The sequence below is a fragment of the Phacochoerus africanus genome, chromosome 10 (genome assembly GCF_016906955.1).
Source record: "Phacochoerus africanus isolate WHEZ1 chromosome 10, ROS_Pafr_v1, whole genome shotgun sequence".
NCBI classification, from domain to species: Eukaryota; Metazoa; Chordata; class Mammalia; order Artiodactyla; family Suidae; genus Phacochoerus; species Phacochoerus africanus.
This window is the reverse complement of record NC_062553.1, coordinates 31,919,760-31,943,909: the sequence shown is the minus strand read 5'-3', so window position 1 is coordinate 31,943,909 and position 24,150 is coordinate 31,919,760. Positions and strand designations below refer to the sequence as shown.

General features: G+C 46.0%; 1 protein-coding gene across 14 annotated transcripts in view; it reads left to right on the top strand.

Moving 5' to 3' along the window:
* Positions 1–24,150, top strand: part of APBB2 (amyloid beta precursor protein binding family B member 2) — a 387,671-nt gene that overhangs the window by 300,660 nt on the left and 62,861 nt on the right. For all 14 annotated transcript variants that reach the window (XM_047799535.1, XM_047799534.1, XM_047799531.1 and 11 more), the window contains 2 exons: positions 4,480–4,626; positions 8,281–8,408. In XM_047799535.1, coding sequence (XP_047655491.1) covers positions 4,480–4,626; positions 8,281–8,408 — 275 coding nt within the window. The remainder of the gene's footprint in view (positions 1–4,479; positions 4,627–8,280; positions 8,409–24,150) is intronic.

Here is a 24,150-nt window from a genome sequence, read left to right as displayed (position 1 = left end):
AAGGAAAAGAAAAATAAAAAGGTACTATTATTATCCCCATTTTTAAAGATGAAAAAACGAAGACTTAGAGACCTAAAGTGACTTCCCCGAAGTTACCAGCTGGTAGGTAGCAAAGTTCTAGATCCTGTGCCCTGAACTCATTTTTGCCCCTTTGGTAAAGAGCTTTTGAAGAATGAGTATCAGTCAAAGTACAAACAGATTTTTTTTTCAACATCTGAAAGAAGTATTTAAAACATCAGATTGATTAAATATTTGATTACATATTTGGTTGAATATTTTGAGCGCCTCCTGTTCTTTGAAATGAGTGTTTATTCCCAAAGCTTATTACGTGCTAAGCATAATTTTCCAAATTGAAAGAAAAGTGGTGGTGGTTATAAACCTTCCTGGCCACAGGGAGGCAGCACCCAAAAGCACAGGTTGCTCGTTCCCACTTGATTCTTTGGAAGAAAGGGAGCTGGCCTTTTGGTGGAGCTCCCCCCAGCCCCAAAACCCACCCCAACCCCACCCCACCCGTTGCCTCTTACTTTGGCCACAAGGACCAGTGGTGAGGCATTTGAGATGAGAAATTAAAGTACATGCAGAAAATGAATTATATGGTGAGAAAGCTTGTTTTTTGAAATCCATGTATTGGACCCAAGACAAAAAATAGGCAGTATGCTTTTCCTCCTTCCTTATTTTAGTAAATTCTGTGGATATTCACAGACTGTAGGATTCTGCCTTAGGCTACTAGAGACAGTGGGGAAATATGGTCCCGGCTTCTAATTTTAGTGCTTGGGGCCATCTCACAGGAATACTGGTATATTGGGGTCCACTCCCACCAGGATCGCCAGGATGCTGGGCTGACAGCAGCTTCTGTTGGTCTTGAATCTCATTTCCAACTGGGCATCTCTCAGGATCCCACCCAAGCCTGGCCTTCTGTATGCCAGAGGCTGAATTCACTGCAATTTTGCCCGGAGTAACTATAGTAACTACGCACACTAGGACACTTAGGAGGGTAAAAGGTGCTGCTCTTAATCATTTTGCCAGAACAATGAACATAAGCCAGAACCATCCTGGGAATAATTGGAACATAGGATCGTGCCAATTCTAAACCTCCTTTCATTTTTCATTTCCCTGTAGATGACTCCCTTTAAGATGTTTGTGGCAATGTATTCATTTGCTCGTTCACTCAGCAGTGTTTATTGAGTGTTTCCTACGCGTTAGGTTCTCTAACCTGTATGAGGTTGTTTTCTCCCTGTGAGAATCCTTTGGGATAACTCTTACTGTTATTCCCTTTTTTGCCAATTAAAAAAGGGGGGGGGGCAGTTCCTGCCGTGGCACAGCAGAAACAAATCCAACTAGGAACCACAAGGTTGTGGGTTCAATCCCTAGCCCCGCTCAGTGGGTTAAGGATCTGGTGTTGCCGTGAGCTGTAATGTAGGTTGCAGACACAGCTTGGACCTGGCACTGCTGTGGCTCTGGCATAGGCCGGTGGCTACAGCTCCGATTAGACCCCTAGCCTGGGAACCTCTATATGCCTCAGGTGCGGCCCTATAAAGACCAAAAAAAAAAGGGGGGGGGGACTTTGTAAGTTCCATGGTTAATATCACAGTACCTGTAAGTCAGAGCTAAGATTTTAATTGTGATTTAAATTTTAATTTCCCTGCTCGTGGGCCAGATACACTCAAACTGTATTGACATTGCTCAAACTATTCTTATGCCTCTTTGTGGGCCTGGCTCCATCAGACACGTTCCACCCTCCAGCAAGATCTCAGGCATGTGATAGAGTGGTTGTGAGTGGGAGCCAGGAAGTCTGCTGCCTAAGTTACCAGCCTTGCCTGCCTTCACTCACTTTCCTTATCTATAAAATGGGTACAGTAACTTAGTATCGACCTCACAGGCTTGAAGTGAGGATTGAATGAATAAATACCTATGGAGTAACTTCTAGAACTCATCTAAGGATGGGGGCTGGTTGCCAGCGGAGCCCATCATGTTTTTAGAGGGTTGGAACTTTCAGTCCCAGGGCCGCCTTCAAGGATGGGAAAGGAAAGGGCCTGGAGATTGAGGTCAGTCACCCATGGCCAGTGATTTAATCAGCGGTGCCTAGGGAATAAAGCCTCTGCACACCCCAGAGGACAGGGCTCAGAGAGTTTGCAGGCTGCTGAGCACAAGGACACTGGGGAGAGGGGTGCCTGGAAGCTCCGCCCCCTTTCCCCTCCTCTCGCCGGAGCAGCTCTTCCATCTGGCTGCCCCCGAGTTATATCCTTTTATAATAAACTAGTGATCAAGTTCATAAGGTGTTTCCCCGAGTTCTGTGAGCCACTCCAGCGGATTAATCGCACCCAAGGAGGGGGTCGTCAGAACCCCCAATCTGTAGGTGGTCAGGCAGAAACACAGATGTCGGAGACACCCCGCTGGTGTCGGAGAACTTCTCTGTGGTGTGGAGGGAAACCGGCACACATTTGGTAAAGATGGAGAAGCTGAGTTTTTCCATTATAAGGTCGTACAGTAACAAGATGAGAATGGCAGGCGGGGTAGGTTGTGGCCCTGTGATTTTACTCATCAGGAACTGTGTTGGGAACCCGCAAGCGGGGGGTTTACTGAGCAGCACAGCGCCCCCTGGAGGGGGCGGGAAATGAGTTCTGTGGGCAGAGACCCATGAAGTTGTGGGTCTTCATGAAACGGAGGAAATATGCTGTTGTGTGCGCCTGTGGCATTTCTGACATGCCCGCCTGGAGGAGCCGTTTGGCCTCAGGGCTCAGGGAGAAGAGCTCGGGAAGGGGCGGTCGTCGCCCCTGTGGGCATCCTCTTCCTCTTGGGCAGGTTCCCTCCAACAGTTGCGCATGCACACGTGAAATGTGAGGGCTTCTCCCCAAACCTCTCCAGGGCCAGAGTCCTGAGTGGGTTTTGCAGTTGGTACAGGGAGCACCTTCTCTTTTTGATGTATTTAAGAGGCCTCTTGTGTGCGATCAGTGCCCGGGAGCTGTTCCACTCCAGGTGGTCACCCAGGGACCTTGTCCTTCCCCTCTGGGATGCGAGGATCCATGTTCTGTGAGTGTTACTGGGTTGTCTTGGGTGTTTGAGTGGGTTTTCTCTCCCCTGAGAAAACGTGATTAGCAGGTCAGGAAGGAGGCTCCCAATCTGGATGTGGGGCTGAGACAGAGAAGATTGAATTAGATTGACTATGGTCACTTTGGGACAATTTGCTGAATTTCTTTCTTTTTTTTTTTTTTTGTCTTTTTAGGGCTGCACTCACAGCATATTGAGGTTTCCAGACTAGGGGTCCAATTGGAGCTGTAGCCACCGGCCTACGCCAGAGCCACAGCAACACAGGATCCGAGCCTCAACTGACACCTACACCACAGCTCACAGCAGTGCTGGATCCTTAACCTGCTGAGCGAGGCCAGGGGTCGAACCTGCATCCTCATGGATCCTAGCCTACTGTGTTGCCACTGAGCCATGCCGGGAACTCTGCATTTCTTCATTTTAACGTTTACTTTTGGAAAGTTTGGGAGATGCTCTTTGAGAGCCAGCCTGCTGGCTCCACAGAGGTTTGGTACCTTATCTGCCCTCCTGCCCTGGGAAGGTGATTTCTTCAATTGATTTGCAGCTTGGGTGGCACAACCTGGGCTGCAGGTGGCAATGAGACCCCAGTTCTAGCCATGTGGCGACCCTGGAGATTAATAGCTAGGCAGATGCTACAGCCAAATTGCCTTCATGTGTTCCGTGAGCTGGATAAAGATCCAGTTTTGGATTTTGAACTCATTGCAACAAACATGCATGTGATGTTTTCTATGTTTAGTAAAAAATTGAATACCTGAACTTTTAAAAGGAAGTTAAGGAGCCTGATCTCAATCAAATATTTCTACATAATAGAACAATAAATGGAATTTGTGCTCAAAGGTATCTCACAGTCCATCCATTCTGCCGGCTTTTCAGGATTTGGTGCTAATAACAAATGCGGAGACCTGTTATTGTGAAAACATACTCCCCACCTCTGTTTTCTTGCATTTCTGGATATTATAGAATACATTTTGCCTCATTGTTCTTATAAAAAATGCCAACGATGTAGGTAATTCTTTCTCTCTCCTGTTGTCTTTTCCTAGATGCTTAACAAGTAAGAAATCTCACAGGTGTTGCATTTCTTACTATTTAAAAAAAAAAACAAAAAACCAAAAACCAAAAACTGCCCTATACTAGATAAAGGAGCTTAGAAATGTTTATACCCATTCACCCCCATAATTCTACTTCTAGTAGTCTGTTCTAAGAAAAAAACCTGAACACACACAGAGAAGATTAGGCAAGAATATGGTTATCACTACATTTTTTTAAATAGTAAAAATAGCCAATTTAATTTCCCAGTAGTTGAGAATTAGCTACTAAATGGAATGGTTGAATATTATGTGGTAATTAAGGATGCAGTAAGCTCACTCTGTAGAGGATTTCAGGGCACGTGGACCTGTGGCCAGTGACGAATCTGTTCTCTGCCTTTGCTCCTAGTGTTTCGCTGTGCGCTCTCTGGGGTGGGTGGAAATGGCAGAGGAGGACCTGGCCCCTGGCAAGAGCAGTGTTGCCGTCAACAACTGCATCAGGCAGCTTTCCTACTGCAAAAATGACATCCGAGATACAGTTGGCATCTGGGGAGAGGTGAGTAACAGGGGCAAGTAATTCATGTCAGACTTGCTTCCATTCCGCTGTGCCCCACGACACCCCAGGGCTACTGAGGGGCGCGGCAGGTGTTTTCCGGTGTGTTTTTCCTGGGAAGGCAGGCTGTGTAGGTGCACCTGGGGTTGACGTGTTGGCCCTGCCAGGTCCTGGTGAGGGCTGGGGCCCTGGGAGAGGGCATTTCTCGGTGTCTATGTGAGAGTCTGGTATCCCAAGTCCTGAGGGTCCATGGATGGACTTTAGGGCCCAGAAGCCCCCTAACCTCCGAACGGGACTGGCTGTGCCAGGTGACAAGAGCAGTTTTCCAAGAAGACCCGTACCTCTCTCAAAGGGCTTCCTTGGAGGGGAAAGTGACCCCCACATATACACCCTAAAATGGTGTTGCCCCTGCTCTAAAAGCTGACAAATCATCCTTTTATAATGTGTTCTTCTAAAAAAATAAAATAAAAATTTAAAACATTTTTAAAAGTAAAAAAGGGAGTTCCCATCATGGCTCGGTGGAAATGAATCTGACTAGTATCCATCAGGACGCAGGTTCGATCCCTGGCCTCGCTCAGTGGGTTAAGGAACCAGCATTGCCATGAGCTGTGGTGTAGGTCGCAGACATGGCTCAGTTTTCTCGTTGCTGTGGCTGTGACAGGCCACCAGCTGCGGCTCCGATTTGACCCCGAGCCTGGGAACTTCCATATGCCGTGAGTGTGGCCCTAAAAAGACAAAAAAAAAAATAAAAGAGAGATAAAAGGACATTTTTTTGGTATTTGGTATCCTTTCACTGCATTACCTCCCAAATACCCAGGCCTATCCTTCCCACCAAATCATCCATCTGTCTTCTCACTCCTTCAGTCAAAATGCTATTCTACCAGAGAAACAACTCTCAGCTAGGATTTAGAAGGACGGTGGTTGTAATTCATACTAGTGTGAATGACTAAATACCACCAGATGTTTGCCATTATAGAAGAGTTAAGATTCTAAAGAAATCTCCAGTCGGCAGGTTTCCAACAGGAAAAAGCGCTTTGTATGGGGATATAGAGGCAGCAGAGCCTGAAAATCTGCTTTGCTTTCCTGGCCTACTTAGCTCCCTAGGCCAATCCTGTTTTTCTCAGTTCTTTCCTCTCCTTTATGAAACAATACGTTCTTCAAGAAATGATTCCAGTTCACAGTATATGAAGTACAGCTCGGTGTTTAAGGCTATGAGCTATGACTTTTTTCCATGCCTTACCACGCACAGCACAGCTCCTTGAAGGTGTGTTGAATGGCTGATTGATCATAAAGTCATGACTTTCAGATGAGCGTCTCATCTTGAGATGACATCTGCATCAGCACTGGTTGGTTGGGTTACAAAAACAAATGGGCACGACTTTCCAGTAGCCACCCAGGAGTTGCTGAGTGTTCGTGGGAAGATGGCAAGGGTACCCATGCATGGGAAGACACCGGTGTGCCAAATGAACTCAGCAGAAGCCACCATGAGCCTTCATCCAGGGATGGGCCACCCTCAGCCAGCCACTCACTTTAGATGACCAGCTGGCAGTTGTCACTGGTTCTGTCCAGTAATACAAAGGTCGTCGGTAGAGTTAACTGATAAACTTGGCCTCTGTTGCCTTCGTGAGGACCAGTTTGGTTTCTAAACTGAATCAATCCAGAGGAAATGCATCACCCAGCTCCTTGCTGGGGGACTTGACCTCCCTGTGGGTCACATCCTGCAAAACATGTTTAACATATCAAGTGATGACATCAGCCAAAACAAAGCCTTTGAGAGTCTGTTAGCACCTTCAAGGTGGAAGTAGCCGCATGAAGAAGGGGTGGGGCTTACCAGATGGGAGTCAATTATGTGGGGGCCACTCCCCAGGGGTTCTGGTGGAAGGTTTCTTTTAGGCTACAGTCAGTGGCTTAGTTCCTGGTGGGAGGGGACAAAGAGTGAAAAGGACAAAAATCCCTCGTCTCTAATGTCTCCCAAAGCACATCACATGTCCTGATCTCTGGTCCCCCGCTCCCCAGGGCTCTGGGACTGTGCAGCTCCTGAGCACATGTCGGCCTCAGCGGAAGGCTGGAGGAGGGAAGCCCGGCCCTCAGTGGGAGGACAGGGTGGGTTCTGCAGCCCTCCACTCTGGCTGGACTCCTCCCCTTAGCTCTGCCAACCGTTGCTTAGCTACTGACCAGCTACCCAGCCTCCATGAGGTGCTGGAAACTGAATCTCTCCAGGACCTGCACCTCAATCATGATTCATCTACAAACTGGTTAATTAAGACTTGGCTCTTTGCCCAGGGTCTGGACACAGCTGTGACCTTACAGTGTCCATGGTCAGGTCCTGGCCTGCAGCAAGCCGAATGAGCTGCAATTCTCCAGCAAAGACACCGGGGGCGCTGTAGGTCCAAGGAGGCCAGTAGCCTGTTGCTTCAGGCTCTGTAGGGTCTGTAGCTACAACAGTCCACGCTAGTTTTGTTTTCTGCCAGTGTTCTCACCTGAAAATGGCTTTCCTGACCATTGGGAAGATCTCAGCCCCCTCCTGGATCTCAGCTGTAGACACTCTGCTAGACCTTGACCAGCAGAGGCACTGAAACACCCAGGTCCGCCACCTCGGCGGCAGAGCTGTGTTCACTCTGAGAACCTTTGACGGGGACCTAAGGCATCATTCTCTAAAGCCAGACCAAGGAGCACTTTATCTGCCCCGCTTTGGGATTTGAGGACCCACCAGGAAGCCTCTTATTGTGCCCTGCTAAGCCCCCCGAGCGTCCACACCACGGCATCTGGGCTGACCATGATCTTCAGTGGATGTGTCCACTTTCAGTTGTATGGCAAATATTTAATAATTTCTTAAAATAATTTCTTAAAATGCCTGAGGGTTTGCAAGGGGGATTGAGTTGGCTAGTCTAGCATCCCTGCTCTCTGTGAGCCAGTATGTCAGGAGACAAGGAGACCAAAACCTGAAAATCTGAACAGCAGCGCAGGAGAGGAGAAACCTTAGCCTCCCCCCGGGTCCGCATCACAGCTGCGCCTGTGCAGCTGAAGGTGTCTCAGCTTCTGTGTCAGACCGTGAGCCAATTCCTTAACCTGTAAGCCTCAGTTTCCCCATCTGCTATTTGGATGATCATAACAAACTGACCTCTTAGTAAGTTAGAGCAATCACGAGCAAAAGAACTAGAGGCATGTGGTGTAATACCTGAGACGTGATGAAGTCCTATCAGCGTTGGCTCTTGTGATAACAAGAAGTGTCACAAAGCTGGGAAGGCTGTCAAGGGGATGCCTGCCAGGGTCTGGCCAGAGGGGAAGGAATGGGGAGAGAGGGCTCATGATAGGATCACAGACCTGGAGTCAGCGACCCGGTTCTCCAGGGAACCTGCCATTAGCCTTTTTTCTTAAAGATCCAAAATGTAAATAATCAAAAATAAGAGCCAGCTAGAAAGCAGGGCAGGGACACACCCGAGAGGACTTGGAGGAGAAAGGAATTGGGCATGTGGGGGACAGTGAAAGATGTACGAATATTTTAATCAGGAGAGGATGTTTCTGTTTTAGGAAAACAAACTACAGGCCCAAGGGGTGATTATTTTGATTGTTGGACTGACATCCCCGGGTAGCCACAAGCATCCGGAGGACGCGTGGCTTCGTGAGGAAGGTAACCTGTCTTCTCATTAATCCCAGGGGAAGGACATGTACCTGGTCCTGGAGAATGACACGCTCAGCCTGGTGGACCCCATGGACCACAGCGTGCTCCACGCGCAGCCCATCGTCAGCATCCGCGTGTGGGGCGTGGGCCGCGACAATGGCCGGTGAGTGCCCAGGCCGACGCCATCCTTAGCCACCTCACCAGGCGCCCCGGTTTTAGCTTAACCTCGAAGTCTGGGCTCCCGGTTGACTGCATGTCACTGAATATGAAATGTGACAGATGCTCTATAGCAATGTAAACAATTAAAATACATCCCTATGCCCTGCCTCGTAAGCCCTCCAAGCTACTCCCGTTCCTGGTTTCTGCTCCTTGCACCTTTCCTCAGCTCACTCTCTTCCCTCTGCTCCTGTGTATTTCTCGCCTCCGCTCATCCTCATTCACCTCAGTTCCCAACTCCCCCAGATGCTTTTTGCCGCCTTTTTTCTGCAGTCTGTTTAAAGTTGAGCCTCAGCTGTTGCACATGCTCCGCTATTGTATTTTCTTGGTGGAGGGCTTGCTGGGAGGGAGCAGTCCTTCAGCCTTTAATCACAAGCCTTAGGTCATTAACGGATGCTGATCAGAAACTTCTGGGGTTTGGAGTTGGAACTTTTTGAACATTTGAAATGTCTGGTCGTACCAAAATTCCACTCAATATGTACTTTTTCTAAAATTCTTCTGAACATTTGTCATTTCCAACAAGTGCTTCTTACTTAGATGTGTTGTGAATTTTTTGTTCTCCAGAATGACTGGAAACAAGGAGCTTCTGATTTTCAAGTGCATATTCTGTTGCGGTTACCACAGCCATCATATTTGGATACTCCTATTTAGTAATTGGGCTAGATGAAATGCCTCTACCTCTTGAATTATAGTTAATCTTTGGCAACTCTCAAGGTACCCGAAGATCTCTTAGCATTTAGGGACGAGCTGTCAGATGATTATTTATTACTTTGTCGAAAATAGACAAGAGCATTGCAGAAGCTGGGGAAACACCCAGGCGACAGAGAGATGGCTCTCCTGGGCCTGCAGTTCTGCACCGGGGCATTCTGGTGTATGAGTCATGTGGTCCTCTGGGGGCTCTGCCTTGGCTTGGTCCAGCCTTTGTCCCCAAGGCTGGGCAGTGGTGGGTTGGATAATCTTTTGATTCAATTCCAAGTCCTAAGCCTTTATCAAAGGACAGGCATTTTGCTAGAAGCGCACATGAGAAATGGTGAGAGAGCAGGGTGGCCTCTGACAACTGATTGGATAAACCTTCCTGGGAGCACAGTTGTGTCTTTGAGCTTTTGTAACAGTGGTGAACACTGACAGCTGGACCAGGTACTTTGGGGAGATGAGCAGATGGATTCTGTGTCCACACCTGCCATGCACTTGCTTGGCAGAGCCGGAGCGCGGGAGTTGATGCGTTGCAATGGATTGATGGATTCTACAAGGAAAAAGGATGTCTGAGCATCATTAAAAACATTTAGCCTTGATGGAAGAGTGTAAGATGCTTGAACCTCCCCTGTTCCTCCAAGTCTGTTTTTAAGGCAGGAGAAGATCATTATATACGTGTACAGCTGGATGGGGATGTGTTTTCTTATGGTTAGCATGTGAGTGGATTTCATTGCTGAGGTTTTCAGCTCATCCCAGCTCTTTAGGGCCAAACGCAGCATGTTCAGGGGGAAAAAAAGATTCAAACTCTAGGTGACAAAATTATTCAAGCTCTGAGTCTCAGTTTCTCTCATCTGTGAAATGGGAATGAAAATAAGGACCTCAAAGCACACGTATACATGCGCCTGGGTATATGTGTAGTAGGTGGCACAGTGATGGGGGACACGGAAAATGCTTAGTGGATGTTAGCTTTTGAGTTGCTAAAGCAGCATACATGAGCAGATACAGCTAATGACACGGCTTCCTTTCAAAGACAGGGAGGATAAGGGATGGGTCAGACCTAAGGGAGGTTTCTAGAAGAGTTTCTTACTTGATAACGGAGGATGAGAGGCTGTTCCCCACACTCTGAGGTCAGTTGTCCTACAAAGCAGCAAGAGGCGCCCCCTCCCCTTCCACCCTCTGCCCAACAATGATATCAGCCTAAATTGGGTCCCACTGCCTTGGTTATATTGTTGAAATGTGGGCTGGGTTACTCATGTTTTTTAAACCACTTCTTATCCTTACTCAGTGTTAGCAGATAAGTATAATCTAGAAATACACTTAGGGTTCCACATCAGCTGTCAGGACCTCAGAAAACTCTTGTAGTGGTTGGGGGCCCTTGAGCTTGATGGCTTTGGGAAGCAGTAAATGAGAAAGTATGTTTGTCAGTGAAGAGTTCTGTTTCTCCCCTTTGGTCCCATCTGAGTTTTTATTCTCTAGAAGAATAGCTATTGTATTCTGGTTATTTTTGGGTTTTTTTTTTTTAATGTTTCTTTTGCTTTTGATTCTTTGTTTTAAAAAACAGCAATTTACAAGAGCAAATTCATTTTGTCATGCTGCAAAGGGAAGGAGCTTACACTTTGCATGAATAAAACATAAAAGTGTTTCATTTTGCTTTCGAAAACGAGCCCATTTCGCATTCTCTTTTGTAACTTCCCTTGCTGAGAAAATGGAATCTCTTAGGGGATTTCTTGATGTGGTTAAAATGAATATAAGGAGGGTGTATACAGAGGCTGGAAGCGCGCAGCCTGTCTTGAAATTCAGAGCGCATCACTAAGCCATGTCATTTCAGAATTTATGAAGTTATGTTGGGTTTAGCATTTTCTTAAGGCTTTCAAGCGGATTTGCTTTGTTCTAAAGAAACTCCTTACGGAGTAAATTTACTCTGGGTGGAGATAATCCCACTGTGACACCCATCCACCCCCAGCCCCTGTCGCACGTGTGTTAATTTAGAGAAATCTCTTCTTAGGAATGGCTATGGAGCCCGCCATCACATCAGACGTTCGTTCTCTGTGGGGTGTTGGTGGTCGCAGGACTGGGCTGCAGTTTTTGCCTTGTTCTTGAGAGCCACGCCTGGCTTTGTAAAGGCATCTCTTGGAGCATTACGGCCAGCAAAGGAAGGGCTGGGTCCTCTCTCTGGCTATTCTGTCCTTTGGTTCCCTTTGATCACAGTGGGATAAATGTCAGGGCTCCCAGGGACAGGGGCTGGTGAAGGGGGTTTCATCAGGCTTGTATTTCCCATCAGAGGCAGCACCAGGGAGCTCCCAGGTTGACTTGCTCTGCTTCCGGGCCTGTGGGTAGGACTCTGTCCACAGGGGTGCCGGTAGCCCTGGGTTTCAAAGCTGGCATCTTGCCCCCAGTGACTGGGCAGGTAATCACCGTGCCACCTCTCATCTTGTCCCCTGGGACCTGCAGGCTGCTGTCCCAAGGATGGAGTGAGAGGGATTTCACAATTTCAGGGGTCTCTACTCAGCCTGGCCACAGCTCTCTGTACTCATTTGGTGCTAAGGAGGAATCAACAGCAAGCAGACAGGACTTCTGGACACAGAGGACTTGAAACAGGGACTTTCCTTCTTGTGGCGGGTATGGGAAGGGGCACCCAGGTCCTTCTGGACGTTGCCAGCTGGCAGTAGACTCTGCGAATCCCATTTGTTTCCCATGAGAAAGGAACGTGGGTAGATGGTTTCAGACCCTGTAAGTGGGATTTTCCAGGTCAGTGTTCCATGGAGCACTAATCAGGTCAGATGTTCAGACTTTCTTTGGTAGGAAAAAGAAAAAAAGATTCTAAGTTGAGCTGGGAAAGTGGGTTAAACCCAGGGCAACAGGCTTCTTTGCACTGGACCCTCTCGGAGGTTCTCCTGCGCTGGTGTGGACCTGAGCCCTTTTCTTTGTGGATATGCAGTTGCATGGAACACACTTTGGGAAATGCTGCTCTGGCCAGTAAACTTGTTAATTTAAAATAATGGCAACACTAGATGGCTGGTTTTGTGTTTAGGAAAAGTTGGAATTACTTTAAATAAATAACCACTTTAAGCAGAGACCCCTCTGGGTCTGCTCTACTGAAGAATAAATTCCTTCGTCATTAAGAGCAGCCATCAGAGCCACTGTGGACTGGCGCTTTTTAAAAAGCACTTTCTTATGTAAGTTAAACATCGACCCTGTGAAACTGTGCTCATAGTTTGTGTAGCAAAACGTCTCTTCCAAGAAGGTGTTTCATGCATCTCTTTTCTGTTTTTTGATGAACAATTTCTGATAAAATCTTACCCTGTGATAGATGATTAGTAAGTTTCCAGGAATTCCCCTTATGGCTCAGCGGTAATGAACCTGACTAGTTATCCATAAGGATGCAGGTTCGACCCCTGGCCTTCCTTGCTGTCGGATCCTACGTTGCTGTGGCTGTGGTGTAGGCTGGCAGCTGTAGCTCCAATTTCAACCCTACCCGGGGAACTTCCATATGCTGCATCTGCAGCCCAAAAAAGCAAAATGAAGTTCATTAATTCATTTCCAAATGTTTATCTTTGACTTAACCATTTTGTCTGGTTAGGATCTCAGGACACTTTTATCTAAATAATAAAGTGAGTCCGAAGTGCATTGAACAGTTTTTTCATCTTCTTTTCTCCTGGGAGTTTCCCAACTGGTTTTATCCGCCCGACCCTGGTTTCAGTTGTAGACGTTTCTTGCCACACATGCTTCATGCTCTCATTTTCCTATCGGTGACTTATTTATCTATTTATTTATTTAGAAAAACACAAACACTGCTTAATTTTGGATGGGCTGGGCCTTGGAGCATCCCAATTGTAATACTGAGGTTAATTCATTAAAATAGGCCAAACTTTAACTTACAGCCTTTTAAATGTAAAGGGTGGTTTTGTAGCCTTTGTTTTTCAGCCTCTTTATTTTAGAGATTAACTGAGGACAGGAGGTGTGGCTTGCCTTAGGTGACCTGACTAGTTTTGACAGGAGACAGACTGCTGGAAGTATCCTCTGTCCTGATGGGAGCTCCTGGGGTCAGCCGGAAGCCCAAGAGCTCTGTGCTCTACCGCCTGGCCCCTTCCTTAAGGAGATGAAACCACAGGTGTGAATTCGAAACTGAGGCTGACAAACTGACAAGCTGAAAATGGTTTTTCCATTTTTAGTGGCTTGCCTTTTAAAAAGGAAAAGGAAAAAAGAATAAGGCACCCAAATGTGGAGAACCGGGTCTGGTCTGACTCTTTTTTTTTTTTTTTTTGCTTTTTAGGCTACACCCGTAGCATATGGCAGTTCCCAGGCTAGGGGTCGAATTGGAGCTATAACTGCCGGCCTGCGCCACAGCCAGCAATGTGGAATCCAAGCCTTGTCTGTGACCACACCACATACACAGCTCACGGCAACACCGGATCCTTAACCCACTGAGCGAGGGTTTCGAACCCACATCCTCATGGATGCTAGTCGGATTCATTTCCACTGTGCCACAATGGGAACCCCCTGGCCTGATTCTTTATAGAAAGAGTGTTCAGAGTAATAGTGCATTCTGAATAGAATCAGGCAGTAATCATGGCTGCTATAGGAAGTCTGTGGGAAAGGCAAATCCTTTTCAAGGGTCTCTCCCTTCCTAGCCATGTCTCAGTTCTGCCAGCATTACCCAGGGTACCTGTAAGCATTGCTCAACCCGGCTCCTGCCCCTAGATCTAACTAACCCTTTGTGTACTAAACAGCGTGCGGGCCAGGCTGCCACACCAAGTCCCCAAAAGTCCATTGGCTAAAATACTGGAGGTTCGTTCTCCTGAAGAGTCTGCAGTTGCATGCCATCGGGGGAGCTGGGTGATTCAGGCTCAGAAGCCTTCCTACTGGTTGTTCTGCCATCCCACCCATGTCATCCTAGTCTGGCCACCCAAGGAACTTGGCTCTAAGTTGAAGGCGACCTGGAACTTGCACATGTCACCTACGCCCACCTTCTGTTCGCATCCCTTTGGCCACACACAGCTGCAAGGGATTCTGGGAAACAGAGTCTCTAGCTGGGCCAACAATGGCCAAATTCATACCATTATCAAAAAAGGAAAAAAAAAAAAAAAGAGTTCCGTTGTGGCTTGGCGGAAACGAATCCAACTAGGAACCATGAGGTTGCAGATTCGGTCCCTGGCCTCTCTCAGTGGGTTAAGGATCCGGCGTTGCCATGAGCTGTGGTGTAAGTCACAGACGAGGCTCGGATCTGGCATTGCCGTGGCTGTGGCATAGGTCGGCAGCTGCAGCTCCAATTCGACTCCTAGCCTGGGAACCTCCGTATGCCTCGGGTGCAGCCCTAAAAGGACAAAAGACAAAAAAAAAAAAGAGGTGAAACAACTAGCCTTCGGACACAGTCTGAAGACAAATCACCTCAGCGCTCCTAGCCTGTGACCCGTTACTTCCTGTGCTGGTCATTACGTGCTGTCTCCCAGGTGCAAACGCACCTTTCTCTGCCCTGCCTTGTGAGGCTGGAGCTGGGATTCTGCAAAACACATTTCTGCTTCTCTAGTTGGCTTTCTGTTGGGCTGACAAGAGGGGGCTGCAAGATTGGAGGAGGAAGGAGGGACGGGCTTCCTGAGTCTGAGAGCATCATTCTAGAAAAGCTTCTTCATCCTGCTCCATCAGTTCTGATCCCACCTTGCAGTTTCGCCAACACTCACACAGAGGCAGGATCACACCCCATCTTCAGAGCCACCAGCACAACTGGCTGGGGTGCCCTCCTTAAAGGTCTGCATCCCTGGCTCCTGGGGCTCCTTCTTCAAGTCTAGAGATGCCAGCCAAGTGGCACCACCTCCTCAGTGTCAGCAGGTTTGCTCCATGGGGCTTCTCCAAGCTTCTGGGTTTTAATAATTGCAGCCTCTGCCCTTTGTTCTCTGTACCCGCCAGGTCACAGCCCCTCTTCCAGTGGCTGCCTCCATGATAACTTCTTCCTGTTCCCTCTCATTTTGAAGTTAGCAGTTCTTTATGTGCTCTTCTCTCTGTTCCAATAACTGGTGTGATTCCCTTGCTGACCCTTACATTGAATTGACGCTGCCTAAAGGAGGCAGGCGTTGCACACAACGTGCAGGGCGGGTGTGCTGCCAGGAGGGCATCCAAGAGAGCAGGTGAGAGTAGCTGGTGTTTCTGCTCAGCTGCTCACACTGCAGGCAACACAGCAGCACGGGGACCAAGGAGACGACCTTTCTACATCGGTAGAAGCTGTCAGTGATAAAGGGCAGTTCTGTTTTAGGTGACAGAGGTTAGAAATCGTGGGTTCTTGGGTTTTGAACTAATCTGAAAGTTCTCTCTCTTCTCCCTTGGCCTCTGTTTCTTTTCCTAGGAATAACGGAGAGAGGCCGGGCCTCCTCAGGACTAGTCTAGTCAGAGGGTTCTCTGAGCCAGGCAGTAATGAAAGATTGATGGAATTCCAGGATCTGCTGATAAAAGTTTTAATCTGGGGTATATGCTGTCTTGCCTCGGGGAGAAAAGTCTGCCGGGAGAGAATAATAATTCTGTCCCTGTGCTCCAGTATTAGTTTTACCTCTGGCGTTAATTCCTTTTTAATACAGACTCTTGATAAGCAGAGGCATCAGGATTTACTTGGCCCCTCTGCTGATGTACACCATAGTTATATTTTATTTCTGTAGAAATGGCTTCCTTGCCTTCTATTAATCACGCTGGGATGCTGGCTAATGCTTTTAGTCTAGAATAACCTTTAAGGAAAGACATTGTAAGTGATTATCCAAGAAAAATTTTCCCCAGAGGGATGTGTCAAGGGCATTTTCAAGCAGATCCTTCCCGGTGGTGCGGTCCCTGTGGGTGGATCTATGAAAGCAACAGTTTCTTCTGAAGCGTGCAGCCTGTGTTTTGGTTACTGGTTCAGGGCATGTCCCAGCGCTTCTCATAAGCGTGTTTCAGCCCCAGCTAGTGAAGTGTGGGAGCCTGAGGTTGTTGTGTCACGAAAAAACAAAACATTCTGCTGATGGGATCCCTGAGCTACTTCCATCTCGTGCCTCTCCTGAGCCCCAGGCCAGGTGAGGAGTGGCCGTCTCTGGCTGCTGCAGGCCGGGCTCCAGTGGTTCTTGGTCAGTCTTGAAAGTATCATGATTTTTTTGGCACACGTGGAGCCTCCTGAAACCAGAAGGAAGAGTCATGTCAGTGGAGAAGTAGCCTTTCGATCCACACAGACATGCATTTGTGTCTTAGCAGAAAAAGTTGTCACTGTGGTGACCCAGAGTGTTCTCTTGGTTGCTGGCCTGTTGTATATTCTCAACAAGTGATTCAGTTTGATAAATTGCCAAAAGCCTTCTGCCATTGCCCATGCATGGACACTCACGGCGTCTCATACACAAATTGTCAACCTGAACTCTTCCTTCAGTGTACTTGAGATTTTTGGCTTCAGGGTGAATCCAATGACAGAGAGCCTAATACAGCTCCTACGAATCGTTTCTGCTCACGGAATCCTTCTGACCCCAAATATGTTGGTTTTCCACACCACCTGGAACTCTAGTTCTCGGCAGACAGCAGCTGGGTATCCTACAATTGAATTCAGCTCCTACACAAACTACCAGGATGTAGCCCAGCACCCCCTTCCCCCCTCCCCAGGATCAGGGCTAAGTCCCCACAAGACTGTCCCCCACTTCAGACACCAGTCACAGAGATGTACTTTCATGGAAGTGTCTCCCACGGATACGGAGAGCTAACTGTAGACCATAGCGTGGCTGAGTCCTAAAGGAACTGAGCTCACTGAAACAAGCCAGGACTGCCCCGCTAGGAATACATACTGTATCATTTCATTTATTTAAGATTCTAGGAGTTCTCGTCGTGGCTCCGTGGTTAATGAATCCAACTAGGAACTATGAGGTTTGGGGTTCGATCCCTGGCCTCACTCAGTGGGTTAAAGATCTGGCGTTGCCATGAGCTGTGGTATAGGTCACAGACGAGGCTCGGATCCCACGTTGCTGTGGCTCTGGCGTAGGCTGGTGGCTACAGCTCCAATTAGACCCCTAGCCTGGGAACCTCCATATGCCGCAGGTGCAGCCCTAGAAAAGACCAAAAAAAAAAGGGGGGGGGAATTCTAGAAAATCCAAGATAAACTAGTCTATAGTGATGGAAAGCAGACCAGGAGTTACCTAAGGAGGGACAGAGGGCATGGGTTATCAAGAAGCAAGAGGAATCTTTGGGATTTACTATCTTGATGGTAGTGAGAGTTTCACAGGTTGAGACACATCAGAACTTATCAGGTTGTATATTTTATTTTTTTTTAATTTTTTTTATTTTCCCACTGTACAGCAAGGGGGTCAGGTTATCCTTACATGTATACATTACAATTACATTTTTTCCCCCACCCTTTCTTCTGTTGCAACATGAGTATCTAGACAAAGTTCTCAATGTTATTCAGCAGGATCTCCTTGTAAATCTATTCTAAGTTGTGTCTGATAAGCCCAAGCTCCCGATCCCTCCCACTTCCTCCCCCTCCCATCAGGCAGCCACAAGTCTCTTCTCCAAGTCCATGATTTTCTTTTCTGAGGAGATGTTCATTTGTGCTGGATATTAGATTCCAGTTATAAGTGATATCATATGGTATTTGTCTTTGTCTTTGGCTCATTTCACTCAGTATGAGATTCTCTAGTTCCATCCATGTTGCTGCAAATGGCATTATGTCATTCTTTTTTATGGCTGAGTAGTATTCCATTATGTATATATACCACATCTTCCGAATCCAATCATCTGTCGATGGACATTTGGGTTGTTTCCATGTCCTGGCTATTGTGAATAGTGCTGCAGTGAACATGCGGGTGCATATGTCTCTTTTAAGTAGAGTTTTGCCCGGATATATGCCCAAGAGTGGGATTGCGGGGTCATATGGAAGTTCTATATATAGATTTCTAAGGTATCTCCAAACTGTTCTCCATAGTGGCTATACCAGTTTACATTCCCACCAACAGTGCAGGAGGGTTCCCTTTTCTCCACAGCCCCTCCAGCACTTGTTATTTGTGGATTTATTAATGATGGCCATTCTGACTGGTGTGAGGTGATATCTCATGGTAGTTTTGATTTGCATTTCTCTTATAATCAGCGATGTTGAGCATTTTTTCATGTGTTTGCTGGCCATCTGTATATCTTCTTTGGAGAAATGTCTATTCAGGTCTTTTGCCCATTTTTCCATTGCTTGATTGGTTTTTTTGCTGTTGGGTTGTATAAGTTATTTATATATTCTAGAGATTAAGCCCTTGTCGGTTGCATCATTTGAAACTATTTTCTCTAAGGTGTCTTTTTGTTTTCTCTTGGGTTTCCTTTGCTGTGCAAAAGCTTTTCAGTTTGATGAGGTCCCATGGGTTTATTTTTGCTCTAATTTCTATTGCTTTGGGAGACTGACCTGAGAAAATATTCATGATGTTGATGTCAGAGAATGTTTTGCCTATGTTTTCTTCTAGGAGTTTGATGGTGTCCTGTCGTATATTTAAGTCTTTCAGCCATTTGGAGTTTATGTGTGTGCATGGTGTGAGGGTGTGTTCTAGTTTCATTGCTTTGCATGCAGCTGTCCAGGTTTCCCAGCAATGCTTGCTGAATAGATTTTCTTTTTCCCATTTGATGTTCTTGCCTCCCTTGTCAAAGACTAATGGACCATAGGTGTCAGGGTTTATTTCTGGATTCTCTATTCTGTTCCATTGGTCTGTCTGCTTTGATACCAGTACCACAGTGTTTTGATGACTGTGGCTTTGTAGTATTTCTTGGAGTCTGGGAGAGTTATGCCTCCTGCTTGGTTTTTGTTTCTCAGGATTGCTTTGGCGATTCTGGGTCTTTTGTGGTTCCATATAAATGTTTGGGTTGTTTGTTGTAGTTCTGTGAAAAATGTCCTGGGTAATTTGCTAGGGATTACATTGAATCTGTAGATTGCTTTGGGTAGTATGGCCATTTTTACAATACTGATTTTCCCAATCCAGGAACATGGAATATCTTTCCATTTCTTTACATCTTCTTTGATTTCTTTGATTAAAGTTTTATAGTTCTCGGCATATAGGTCCTTTACCTCCTTGGTCAGGTGTATTCCGAGGTATTTGATTTTGTGAGGTGCAATTTTAAAAGGTATCGTATTTTTGTATTCCTTTTCTAATAGTTCATTGCTGGTATACAGAAATGCAACTGACTTCTGAATGTGAATCTTATATCCTGCTACTTTGCTGAATTTATGAATCAGTTCCAGTAGTTTTTGGGTTGAGTCCTTCGGGTTTTCTATGTATAGTATCATGTCATCTGCATACAGTGACAGTTTGATCTCTTCTCTTCCTATATGGATGCCTTTTATTTCTTTTGTTTGTCTAATTGCTGTGGCTAGGACTTCCAAAACTATGTTGAAGAGCAGTGGTGAGAGTGGTCATCCCTGTCTTGTTCCAGATTTGAGTGAGAAGGCTTTCAGTTTCTCCCCATTGAGTATGATATTTGCTGTGGGTTTATCATAAATGGCTTTGATTATATTCAGGAATGTTCCCTCTATACCCACTTTGGCGATGGTCTTGATCATGAATGGATGTTGGACTTTGTCAAATGCTTTTTCTGCGTCTATTGAGATGATCATATGATTTTTGATTTTTTTTTTTCGTTAATGTGGTGTATGATGCTGATTGATTTGCATATGTTGAACCATCCTTGTGAACCTGGGATGAACCCAACCTGGTCATGGTGTATAATTTTTTTGGTAAGTTGTTGGATTCGGTTGGCTAAGATTTTGTTGAGAATTTTTGCATCTATATTCATCAATGATATTGGGCGATAGTTTTCTTTTTTGGTGGTATCTCTGCCTGGTTTTGGAATGAGGGTGATGGTGGCATCATAGAATGTCTTTGGGAGTATTCCTTCTTCTTCAACCTTTTGAAAGAGTTTAAGGAGGATGGGCACCAATTCCTCTTTATATGTTTGATAAAATTCACCTGTGAAGCCATCTGGTCCTGGACTTTTATTTGTAGGGAGTGATTTTATGACCTCTTCAATTTCATTTCTAGTGATTGATCTGTTCAGTTGGTCTGTTTCTACTTGATTCAGTTTTGGCAGGCTGTAAGATTCTAGAAAATTGTCCATTTCTTCCAGATTGTCAAACTTGTTGCCGTAGAGTTGTTCATAGTATTCTCTTATGGTTTTTTTGTATTTCTGCTGTATCCGTTGTGATTTATCCTTTTTCATTTATAATTTTGGTTATTTGGGTTCTTTCCTCTTTTTAGTGAGTCTGGCCAGGGGTTTGTCAATTTTGTTCCCCTTTTCAAAGAACCAGCTCTTGGTTTTATTAATTTTCTCTATTGTTTTTTGAGTCTCTACTTTATTGATTTCTTCTTTGATATTTATAATTTCCTTCCTTCTGCTGACTTTAGGACTTTTTTGTTCTTCTTTTTCTAATTCATTTAGGTGGAGGGTTAAGTTGTCAATTTGGGATCTTTCTTCTTTTTTGAGAAAGGCCTGTATTGCTATAAACTTCCCTCTGAGCACTGCTTTCGCAGCATCCCATAGATTTTGAGAGGTTGTGTCTTCATTATCATTTGTTTCAAGGTAGTTTTTAATTTCCTTCTTGATTTCCTCATTGACCCATTGGTTTTTTAGTAGCATGTTGTTTAGTCTCCATGTAGTAGGTTTTTTCTCTTTCCTTTTCCCATGGTTGATTTCTAATTTCATGGCATTGTGGTCAGAGAAGATACTTGAGATAATTTCTATGCACCTAAATTTATTGAGATTCGCTTTGTGTCCCAATATGTGGTCGATTCTTGAGAATGTTCCATGAGCATTTGAGAAGAATGTGTATTCTGATTTTTTTGGATGTAGTGTCCTGAAGATACAATGAAGTCTAACTTTTCTATTGTTTCCTTTAGGATCTCTGTTGCTTTATTGGTTTTCTGTCTAGAGGATCTGTCCATTGATGTGAGGGGGGTATTAAGGTCTCCTACTATGATTGTATTCTCATCAATATCTCCCTTTATGTCTGTTAATATTTGTTGTATGTATCTGGGTGCTCCTGTATTTGGGGCATATATGTTGACGATAGTAACATCCTCTCCTTGGATGGATCCCTTAATCATTAAGTAGTGTCCTTCTTTGTCTTTCTTTATGTCTTTTGTTTTAAAGTCTATTTTGTCTGATATGAGCGTTGCGACTCTTGCTTTTCTGTCATGTCTATTGGCGTGAAATATTTTTACCCACCCTTTCACTTTCAATCTATATGTATCTTTTGTCCTAAGGTGAGTTTCTTGTAGGCAGCATATTGAAGGTTTTTGCCTTTTTATCCACTCAGCCACTCTGTGTCTTTTGATTGGGGCATTCAGTCCATTGACATTTAAGGTGATAATTGATAGATGATTATTTATTGCCATTTGAACCTCATGTTCCAGTTGATTCTATGGTTCTCCATTCTTCCTTTCTTTTTTTTTTTTTTTGGTTGGATGGTCTCCTGTTATTATCTGCTTGAGTGTATTTTTTTTTCTCATTTTTTGCAAATGCAATATTCGGTTTTGGCTTGTGGTTGCCCTGTTTTTTAAGTATGCTAACCCCTTCCCATAATTGTGTGTTTTAGCCTGATGGTCCTGTAAGTTCAAACACTTCATTACTATATTACAATTAAGAAGAGAAACATACAACCAAAAAGGGTTATTTACTTCCTAACATCCCTTGCCCACATTTTATGGTTTTGATGACTCTCTTTTTATTTTTTTCTTTTTAATTTTATTTTGTTTGAGGCCTGTTCATGATTAAATCTGTATGCTGGCTTATTTGAGTGACTGCTCTCTGATTGCGGTTTCCTCAGTCCTAGTTCTTCCTCTTCTTTTTTTTTTTTTTCTTTCTTTTCTTTTTTCTTTCCTTTCCTTCCTTTTTGGTTTAGAGAAGCCCTTTCAATATTTCCTTTAACCTGGGTTTTGTGTTGCTGTATTCTTTAAGTTTTTGTTTATTGGAAAAATTTTTTTATTTCCCCTTCTATTTTAAATGATATTCTTGCTGGATAGAGTATTCTAGGTTGCATATTTTTTCCTTTTAGCACTTTAAATATCTCTTGCCATTCCCTCCTGGCCTGTAGTGTTTCTGTAGAGAAATCAGCTGATATTCTTATGGGGGTTCCCTTGTAGGTAACATTCTGTTTTTCTCTTGCTGCCTTTAGGATCCTCTCTTTATCACTAACTTTTGCCATTTTTATTATGATGTGTCTTGGTGTGGGTCTGTTTGGGTTCAGTTTGTTTGGGGCCCTCTGTGCTTCTTGTATCTTGAACCCAGTATCCTTTAGATTTGGGAAGTTTCCAGCGATAATTTCTTCAAATATATTTTCCATCCCCTTATCTTTTTCTACTCCTTCTGGAATTCCTATTATGCATATTGGCCCGCTTTATATTATCCCATAGGTCTCTTATATTGCTTTCCAGTTTTTTGATTCGGTGTTCTGTCTGTTGACCGGATTGAGTGATTTCCATTATTCTATCTTCCATATCACTGATTTGTTCTTCTGCATTATTCATTCTGGTTTTTACTGCCCTTAGTTCAGTTTGCATCTCTGCAAATGAATGTTCTAGTTTTTCTTGGCTCCTCCTTATATTTTCTAGTTCCTTTCTGAGGGTATCTGCATTACTGTTCATATCTTCTCTTAATTCTTTCAGTATTTTCACTATTTCTCTTTTGAACTCCAGATCTGTCAGACTGCAGAGATCTGTTTCATTGTTGACTGTTTTGGGTGAGTTCTCCTGTTGGTTTGACTGGGGGTGGTTTCTCAGCTTCTTCATCTTGCTTGTTGTTTTCTTTCTCCTGAGGGAGTTGTACTCTCCGTTATCGGGCAGTATTTGCCTTGTCACTGCCGTGGAATAGTTCCTGAGGACTGGCGTTGTTGGTCAGTCTTTTCTGAGGCAGTGTGGCTTTTCTGGAGTGTTGATGGGGCTAACAGTGTTTCTTTGAAGCAAAGGAGGACTTCCTGAGGGCACACAGGACTGGGAGGTCCACACCACGATGGTAGCAGATTTCCCTTGGTCATGCAGAGCTTGCTCTGGTGTTTTTAGGCTGTGGGGTTCTTGCAGGGGGTTGGCGGTGTTGGGCAGCTGTTCCTCAGGAGTGCAGCACCCCCTGGGGGCTGGAGCAGCTATCTGGGTCACTGAGAACCTAAGAGGCTCTTCCCTAGGGCAGCCCAACTCAGAAGGACGGCCTGCGAATGTAGGCGGATCTTTTCACAGTCTGGCCGAGCTTGTTGCAGCTTTTCTGGGCTGCAGGGGCTCTTCCAGGGGGCTGGTGGTGCTGAGCAGCTATTCCGCGGGAGTGGGGCACCCCCTGGGGGCTTGGGCGGGTAGCAGGCCTGCTGGAAACCCAAGAGGCTCCTCCCCGGGGCAGCCCCACTCAGAAAGACCGTCTGAGATCTTTTCCCGACTCAGCCAGGCTTGTTGCAGCTTTTCTGCTCTGCAGGGGGTCCTGCCTGGAGCTGGCAGTCCTATGCAGCTGATCCACTAGGGCACCCCCTGGGGGCTTGGGCGGGTAGCAGGGCCGTTGGAAACCCAAGAGGCTCCTCCCCAGGGCAGCCCGACTCAGAAAAACCGTCCGAGAATTAGGCAGATCTGTTCACTGCCTGGCTAGGCTTGTTCTAGCTTTTCTGGGCTGCAGGCCTTTTCTTGGGGGCTGGTGGTGTTTGGTGCTGCTCTGTGGAAGTGTAGCCCCTCCAAAGGGCAAGCAGGCCTGTGCAGGGACAGCCTCTGCGGTGGTAGGCTTCAGGCAATTGTTGAGGCCAGCCCTCCTGGATGGCAGGCAGCCCCAGGTTCGGCGAGAGCGTAGGGGGTGGCGGGGGTGGGGGGAGGGGATGCACTGGGAAGCACAGCTTTCAGCTAGCTAGCGGGCCTGTAAGCTTGCTGTGGCGTGAGGGGTATTCTATGGGGACCCACCCCTTCTTCTCTCCCCCTCCCCAGCACGGGCGCAGACCAGGCTCTTCTCCCAGGTTCCCTCTGATGCGGCTTTCCACTTCCCCGCCCCTAGAGTATTGCTCCCTTCCTCTGCGA